The 8,459-nt window shown below is 57.6% G+C and overlaps 1 protein-coding gene across 1 annotated transcript in view; it reads right to left on the reverse strand.

Annotated features, from left to right (window-relative positions):
• FNDC4 (fibronectin type III domain containing 4) overlaps window positions 1-7,669 on the reverse strand; it is a 32,277-nt gene extending 24,608 nt beyond the window's left edge. Inside the window, exon 1 of the mRNA XM_069974165.1 lies at window positions 7,385-7,669. Within this exon, the coding sequence (XP_069830266.1) occupies window positions 7,385-7,526 (142 nt within the window). The 5' untranslated portion in view covers window positions 7,527-7,669. The remainder of the gene's footprint in view (window positions 1-7,384) is intronic.
• Window positions 7,670-8,459: the final 790 nt, after the last annotated feature.

The following is an 8,459-nucleotide window of genomic DNA, read 5'->3' on the forward strand; positions in this document are numbered from 1 at the left end:
GGGTGGACCGACATTAGTGACAGGAGGGGTCTGAGAGGATGAGGTGTAGGGTGGACCGACATGAGGGACAGGAGGGGTCAGAGAGGATGAGGTGTAGGGTGGACCGACATGAGGGACAGGAGGGGTCAGAGAGGATGAGGTGTAGGGTGGACCGACATTAGGGACAGGAGGGGTCAGAGAGGATGAGGTGTAGGGTGGACCGACATGAGGGACAGGAGGGGTCAGAGAGGATGAGGTGTAGGGTGGACCGACATGAGGGACAGGAGGGGTCAGAGAGGATGAGGTGTAGGGTGGACCGACATGAGGGACAGGAGGGGTCAGAGAGGATGAGGTGTAGGGTGGACCGACATGAGGGACAGGAGGGGTCAGAGAGGATGAGGTGTAGGGTGGACCGACATGAGGGACAGGAGGGGTCAGAGAGGATGAGGTGTAGGGTGGACCGACATGAGGGACAGGAGGGGTCAGAGAGGATGAGGTGTAGGGTGGACCGACATGAGGGACAGGAGGGGTCAGAGAGGATGAGGTGTAGGGTGGACCGACATGAGGGACAGGAGGGGTCAGAGAGGATGAGGTGTAGGGTGGACCGACATGAGGGACAGGAGGGGTCAGAGAGGATGAGGTGTAGGGTGGACCGACATGAGGGACAGGAGGGGTCAGAGAGGATGAGGTGTAGGGTGGACCGACATGAGGGACAGGAGGGGTCAGAGAGGATGAGCGTTGACCTGGACAGAGAAGAGGCGAAGGAGGAAATATGCAGGAACAGAGAAAAGGCTTTAGAAGAGAAACAAGAGAGAATATGCATAGGCAGAGGATGAGCGGACAGAGAAGATACATCTGATACTCCAACACAAGTCACACGGAGGCATCAACGTCCCCAATATCCTGCTATATAACCTAGCAGCACAATTAGGAATAATAGGAGACTGGATAACACAATCCTCGGTCTATACGGACTCCGCACTTGACCAACGATTCCGCCCGGACATTTCCCTCACTAATCTCCTTCACTCCTCGCTCCTCCATACAGCGTGGAGAACCTGGACCAAAAGCCGACATATTCTCTCCCCTAACCCCCAGCACTCGCTGCTACTAACACTGACAAACAACCCACAACTTCCACCAAAGCCAGCCCCCCCCCCCCAATGTTCCATAGATGGCAGAGTGGGGGATTAAATCGTCTGCCACAGTCAACACAACCAGCAAACGCCCATACACCTTCAGGGAACATGATGTGGTGGCCCCCATCCCTTCCACTACCTCCAAGCCTACAGCTCTATCAACAAAACCTTACAGAATTCCTCAGAGACTGGTCAGACCCCTTCTTAAACCTGAACTCCACCTCGCAGCTGGAAGATAAGCAGATCACCAAATCCTACCGGTGGCTGACCTCGAAATACTCCTACCAAAGTCTCTTTCATACTGGACTTTGGTGGTACCCGTCACAGTTCATGACATCATAAAAGCCGTCCAAACGGCAAACAAACATCTCCCTTAAGCATTTTACTGGGAGAGGTCATACAAAATAGCTCAGAGCCAACATGTCCCCACACAGAGGCTCGCTTATAGGCAACACCATGGACCATACCTGCCCCAAGGGTGGTGCCCCTCACCCTGACCTCCTTCACTGCCTGTGCTCCTGCCAACATATCCCCACACAGAGGCTCGCTTATAGGCAACACCACGGACCATACCTGCCCCAAGGGTGGTGCCCCTAACCCTGACCTCCTTCACTGCCTGTGCCCCTGCCAACATATCCCCACACAGAGGCTCGCTTATAGGCAACACCACGGATAGTACCTGCCCCAAGGGTGGTGCCCCTCACCCCGACCTCCTTCACTGCCTGTGCTCCCGCCAACATATCCCCACACAGAGGCTCGCTTACAGGCAACACCACGGACCATACCTGCCCCAAGGGTGGTGCCCCTCACCCCGACCTCCTTCACTGCCTGTGCTCCCGCCAACATATCCCCACACAGAGGCTCGCTTATAGGCAACACCACGGACCATACCTGCCCCAAGGGTGGTGCCCCTCACCTCGACCTCCTTCACTGCCTGTGCCCCTGCCAACATATCCCCACACAGAGGCTCGCTTACAGGCAACACCACGGACCATACCTGCCCCAAGGGTGGTGCCCCTCACCCCGACCTCCTTCACTGCCTGTGCTCCCGCCAACACATCCCCACACAGAGGCTCGCTTACAGGCAACACCACGGACCATACCTGCCCCAAGGGTGGTGCCCCTCACACCGACCTCCTTCACTGCCTGTGCTCCCGCCAACATATCCCCACACAGAGGCTCGCTTATAGGCAACACCACGGACCATACCTGCCCCAAGGGTGGTGCCCCTCACCCCGACCTCCTTCACTGCCTGTGCTCCTGCCAACATATCCCCACACAGAGGCTCGCTTATAGGCAACACCACGGACCATACCTGCCCCAAGGGTGGTGCCCCTCACACCGACCTCCTTCACTGCCTGTGCCCCTGCCAACATATCCCCACACAGAGGCTCGCTTATAGGCAACACCACGGACCATACCTGCCCCAAGGGTGGTGCCCCTCACCCCGACCTCCTTCACTGCCTGTGCCCCTGCCAACATATCCCCACACAGAGGCTCGCTTACAGGCAACACCACGGACCATACCTGCCCCAAGGGTGGTGCCCCTCACCCCGACCTCCTTCACTGCCTGTGCTCCTGCCAACATATCCCCACACAGAGGCTCGCTTACAGGCAACACCACGGACCATACCTGCCCCAAGGGTGGTGCCCCTCACCCCGACCTCCTTCACTGCCTGTGCCCCTGCCAACATATCCCCACACAGAGGCTCGCTTATAGGCAACACCACGGATAGTACCTGCCCCAAGGGTGGTGCCCCTCACCCCGACCTCCTTCACTGCCTGTGCTCCCGCCAATATATCCCCACACAGAGGCTCGCTTATAGGCAACACCACGGACCATACCTGCCCCAAGGGTGGTGCCCCTCACCCCGACCTCCTTCACTGCCTGTGCTCCTGCCAACATATCCCCACACAGAGGCTCGCTTATAGGCAACACCACGGACCATACCTGCCCCAAGGGTGGTGCCCCTCACCCCGACCTCCTTCACTGCCTGTGCTCCTGCCAACATATCCCCACACAGAGGCTCGCTTATAGGCAACACCACGGACCATACCTGCCCCAAGGGTGGTGCCCCTCACCCCGACCTCCTTCACTGCCTGTGCTCCCGCCAATATATCCCCACACAGAGGCTCGCTTATAGGCAACACCACGGACCATACCTGCCCCAAGGGTGGTGCCCCTCACCCCGACCTCCTTCACTGCCTGTGCTCCCGCCAACATATCCAGACATTCTGGAAGCAGATGAAAGCCTTCCTCTCCACTCATCTCCAGCTCACGTGCACCCTCACACCTCAGTGGTGTCTCTTCAGTCTCCTCACAGACGACTCCTCCATACGACTAGTGCGGGATAAGAAGATGCTCTTCTATGCAAAACCATTTACACTGCTGGATATAAACCGCTCCGCACACCATGTGACACCATGTATACCTCTCCCGTATGGACTGGATAGAATCCTCCCTTCTTAAAGAAAAGAGGGGGCAGAAGTTCTTCCGCACCTGGGAAAGATTCATCCCTATTCTTCCCCTTCATATCAGGAACAAACTGAAACAATTCTTTCATACTACCACCTGGTACCTGGAGCAGCAAGTAGCTGGGGAAGACCCATCGCATATAAACACCACTAACTCCTGATCTGACCGCTATGTCCCCATGATGTAAATCTCCCCCCACCTCCCACCCGGTGCCCAGGTCTCCCCTCCCCCCCCCCCACCAGGTGCCCAGGTCTCCCCCCCCCACCCGGTGCCCAGGTCTCCCCCCCCCACCCGGTGCCCAGGTCTCCCCCCCCACCCGGTGCCCAGGTCTCCCCCCCCACCCGGTGCCCAGGTCTCCCCCCCCCCACCAGGTGCCCAGGTCTCCCCCCCCCACCAGGTGCCCAGGTCTCCCCCCTCCCCCCCCACCAGGTGCCCAGGTCTCCCCCCTCCCCCCCCACCAGGTGCCCAGGTCTCCCCCCTCCCCCCCCACCAGGTGCCCAGGTCTCCCCCCCCCACCCGGTGCCCAGGTCTCCCCCCCCCCACCAGGTGCCCAGGTCTCCCCCTCCCACCAGGTGCCCAGGTCTCCCCCTCCCACCAGGTGCCCAGGTCTCCTCCCTCCCCCCCCACCAGGTGCCCAGGTCTCCTCCCTCCCCCCCCACCAGGTGCCCAGGTCTCCCCCCCCCACACACACACCAGGTGCCCAGGTCTCCCCCCCCCACTTGGTGCCCAGGTCTCCCCCCCCCCACCAGGTGCCCAGGTCTCCTCCCTCCCCCCCACCAGGTGCCCAGGTCTCCCCCCCTCCCCCCCCACCAGGTGCCCAGGTCTCCCCCCCCACCAGGTGCCCAGGTCTCCCCCCCCCCCCACCAGGTGCCCAGGTCTCCCCCCTCCCCCTCACCAGGTGCCCAGGTCTCCCCCCCCCCCTCTTTTGTTCAGGTATTGTGATACCCAAATGATTCAAATAGAAGGCAGTAATCTGTGATCCCAATGTATGATAACATGGATGTAAATGTCATTTGTACGCGGCTAATGTATCTTTACCCATTGCTGCTCCTCTTACGCTCCCCCCCCCCCTCTCCTTTCCGTAACTCCCGTCACATTCTATTGAAAAGTTAATAAAAGCAGAATATAAAAAAAAAGAGAAGATACATCTGAAGGAAGTGTGAAGGGACAGAGGAAGACAGAGAGGTGGACAGAGAAGAGACATCTAAAGAGGAGATGGAGGGAACATAAAGAGACAGAGAGGATGAGCGGTGAGGTGGACAGAGACATCTAAAGAGGAGCAGCAGGGAACATGGAGGAACCGAGAGGATGAGCGGTGAGGTGGACAGAGAAGAGACATCTAAAGAGGAGCAGGAGGGAACATAAAGAGACAGAGAGGATGAGCGGTGAGGTGGACAGAGAAGAGACATCTAAAGAGGAGCAGCAGGGAACATGGAGGAACCGAGAGGATGAGCGGTGAGGTGGACAGAGAAGAGACATCTAAAGAGGAGCAGCAGGGAACATGGAGGAACCGAGAAGATGAGCGGTGAGGTGGACAGAGAAGAGACATCTAAAGAGGAACAGGAGGGAACATGGAGGAACCGAGAGGATGAGCGGTGAGGTGGACAGAGAGGTGGACAGAGAAGAGACATCTAAAGAGGAGCAGGAGGGAACATGGAGGAACCGAGAGGATGAGCGGTGAGGTGGACAGAGAAGAGACATCTAAAGAGGAGCAGGAGGGAACATGGAGGAACCGAGAGGATGAGCGGTGAGGTGGACAGAGAAGAGACATCTAAAGAGGAACAGGAGGGAACATGGAGGAACCGAGAGGATGAGCGGTGAGGTGGACAGAAGAGACATCTAAAGAGGAGCAGGAGGGAACATAAAGAGACAGAGAGGATGAGCGGTGAGGTGGACAGAAGAGACATCTAAAGAGGAGCAGGAGGGAACATAAAGAGACAGAGAGGATGAGCGGTGAGGTGGACAGAGAAGAGACATCTAAAGAGGAGCAGGAGGGAACATGCAGGGACAGAGAGGACGTGCGGTGAGGTGGACAGAGAAGAGACATCTAAAGAGGAGCAGGAGGGAACATAAAGAGACAGAGAGGATGAGCGGTGAGGTGGACAGAGAAGAGACATCTAAAGAGGAACAGGAGGGAACATGGAGGAACCGAGAGGATGAGCGGTGAGGTGGACAGAGAAGAGACATCTAAAGAGGAGCAGGAGGGAACATGGAGGAACCGAGAGAATGAGCGGTGAGGTGGACAGAGAAGAGACATCTAAAGAGGAACAGGAGGGAACATAAAGAGACAGAGAGGATGAGCGGTGAGGTGGACAGAGAAGAGACATCTAAAGAGGAGCAGGAGGGAACATGCAGGGACAGAGAGGACGTGCGGTGTCCCAGAACCTGTGTGACTGTTGAGAATCATCCCTTTTAAGTCTGACAAGTCCTGTAAGTCCTGCAGAGGAATCAACAAAGTGGTTGGAGAAGTTGCTACTTGCCGATGTACCCCACTGTTCCTTTTGTTCATGGGTTGAGGAGCCAGATCTGCTAAGTGGTTTAAACCTGGATCCGGTACTACTGGATCAGGCGTTCTATGATCTCTTCTAGCATCAAACAGAACTTCATGGCAGAAGTCACGCAACACAAGTAAAGTCAATGTTCTATGTTTCAAGGTTGTAAGAATCCCCATAGCAGGGTGCAGTGCATATCTGGACAGGCCCCCTTCTGGTGGTCTCCCTAGCCTCAACTCCAAGCCTTCTGTCTACTCACATAACTAACAGACTTTCCCAATCTCTAAACCACCTTCTATGACACAAAGAAACATTGCTGGAAACCACTACGCTTAAGCGCAAAATGCACTTATATACCTGGTCATTGAGAAACCACTGTACTGTGGCTTTAAGAAAATGCCAAGTAAACATGGTTTCTTTTTAGGTTATTCTGGACTCTGTGCCTTGCTGAACTGCACCATCACATTACCAGGGATACTGGGACAACCTCTTAGGCATGTGTTGGGACCTAGAGAGCTTCTACCACTCCGAGCCTTATGACAAGTGTTCTAGCGGTAACATGAGCCCCCCTAGGTCATCACAGATAAGCAGAGAGGGGGACAGAGAAGAGGCTTCTAAAGAGGAACAGGTGGTAACAAGCATGGACAGAGAATGGGCAGGGAAGTGGACAGAGAAGAGACACAGGGGGGACCATGCAGAATGATGAATCAACATAGAGACTTCTGAAGATAAAAGACATACAGAACTGAGCTCCTCCTGAGGGTGGGGACACAGAACTGAGCTCCTCCTGAGGGTGGGGACACACAGAACTGAGCTCCTCCTCAGAGTGGGGACACACAGAACTGAGCTCCTCCTCAGGGTGGACACACAGAACTGAGCTCCTCCTCAGGGTGGACACACAGAACTGAGCTCCTCCTCAGAGTGGGGATACAAAGAACTGAGCTCCTCCTGAGGTTGGGGACACACAGAACTGAGCTCCTCCTGAGGTTGGGGACACACAGAACTGAGCTCCTCCTGAGGGTGGGGACACACAGAACTGAGCTCCTCCTGAGGTTGGGGACACACAGAACTGAGCTCCTCCTGAGGGTGGGGACACACAGAACTGAGCTCCTCCTGAGGTTGGGGACACACAGAACTGAGCTCCTCCTGAGGTTGGGGACACACAGAACCGAGCTCCTCCTGAGGTTGGGGACACACAGAACTGAGCTCCTCCTGAGGTTGGGGACACACAGAACTGAGCTCCTCCTGAGGTTGGGGACACACAGAGCTCTTTGGCTCTGAGACCTGGAGACACTTACTGGCTTTCACCAAGCAGAGATCACAGCTGAACAGGACGAGCACAGCCGGACTCAGGTACATGGGGATATGGGCCATCTCGGGGAGGCTGTGGCCCCACACAAAGCCTTGGGATCTCCGGCTCAGGAACGAGATACAAGTCATTGGAACTTCAAGTGTGGACAATCCGTATCAGGTAATGACTACATCCTATGAGAGGAGGAGAGGAGGATGTCTGTGCACGACTCCATCCACATCGGGGGGATCGGGAGGCCTGGAACATAGGACCCCTGATTAGTATGCAGCCCACCTGCGGGGAGAGAAGAACAATAACCACTTAGGGGGACACTTATTCATTAAAAAGGGGATTTTACATAGGAAAATATTTTTATTCGCAAATGGCCATTCTCCACCCGATACACCAGGGGGCGGGAGGGTGTGTGTGTGTGTGTGGGGGGGGGGGGGAGGGGGCGGGAAGGGTGAGTGTATGTGTGTGGGGGAGGAGGGGGCGGGGAGGGTGAGTGTGTGTGTGGGGGGGGGAGGAGGAAGCGGGGAGGGTGAGTGTGTGTGGGGGGGGGGAGGGGGCGGGAAGGGTGAGTGTGTGTGGGGGGGGGGGAGGAGGGGGCGGGGAGGGTGAGTGTGTGTGTGGGGGGGGGGGGGAGGGGGCGGGGAGGGTGAGTGTGTGTGTGGGGGGGGAGGAGGGGGCGGGGAGGGTGAGTGTGTGTGTGTGGGGGGGGTTGGAGGGGGCAGGGAGGGTGAGTGTGTGTGTGTGGGGGAGGAGGGGGCGGGGAGGGTGAGTGTGTGTGTGTGTGGGGGGGGGAGGAGGGGGCGGGGAGGGTGAGTGTGTGTGTGTGGGGGGGGGGAGGGGGCGGGGAGGGTGAGTGTGTGGGGGGGAGGGAGGGGGCGGGGAGGGTGAGTGTGTGGGGGGGGGGGAGGGGGCGGGAAGGGAGGGTGTGTGTGGGGGGGAGGGGGGGGAGGAGGGGGCGGGGAGGGTGAGTGTGTGTGTGGGGGGGGAGGAGGGGGCGGGGACGGTGAGTGTGTGTGTGTGGTGGGGGGGGAGTGGGCGGGGAGGGTGAGTGTGTGTGTGTGTGGGGGGGG

This window comes from Dendropsophus ebraccatus, chromosome 6 (genome assembly GCF_027789765.1).
Source record: "Dendropsophus ebraccatus isolate aDenEbr1 chromosome 6, aDenEbr1.pat, whole genome shotgun sequence".
NCBI lineage: Eukaryota > Metazoa > Chordata > Amphibia > Anura > Hylidae > Dendropsophus > Dendropsophus ebraccatus.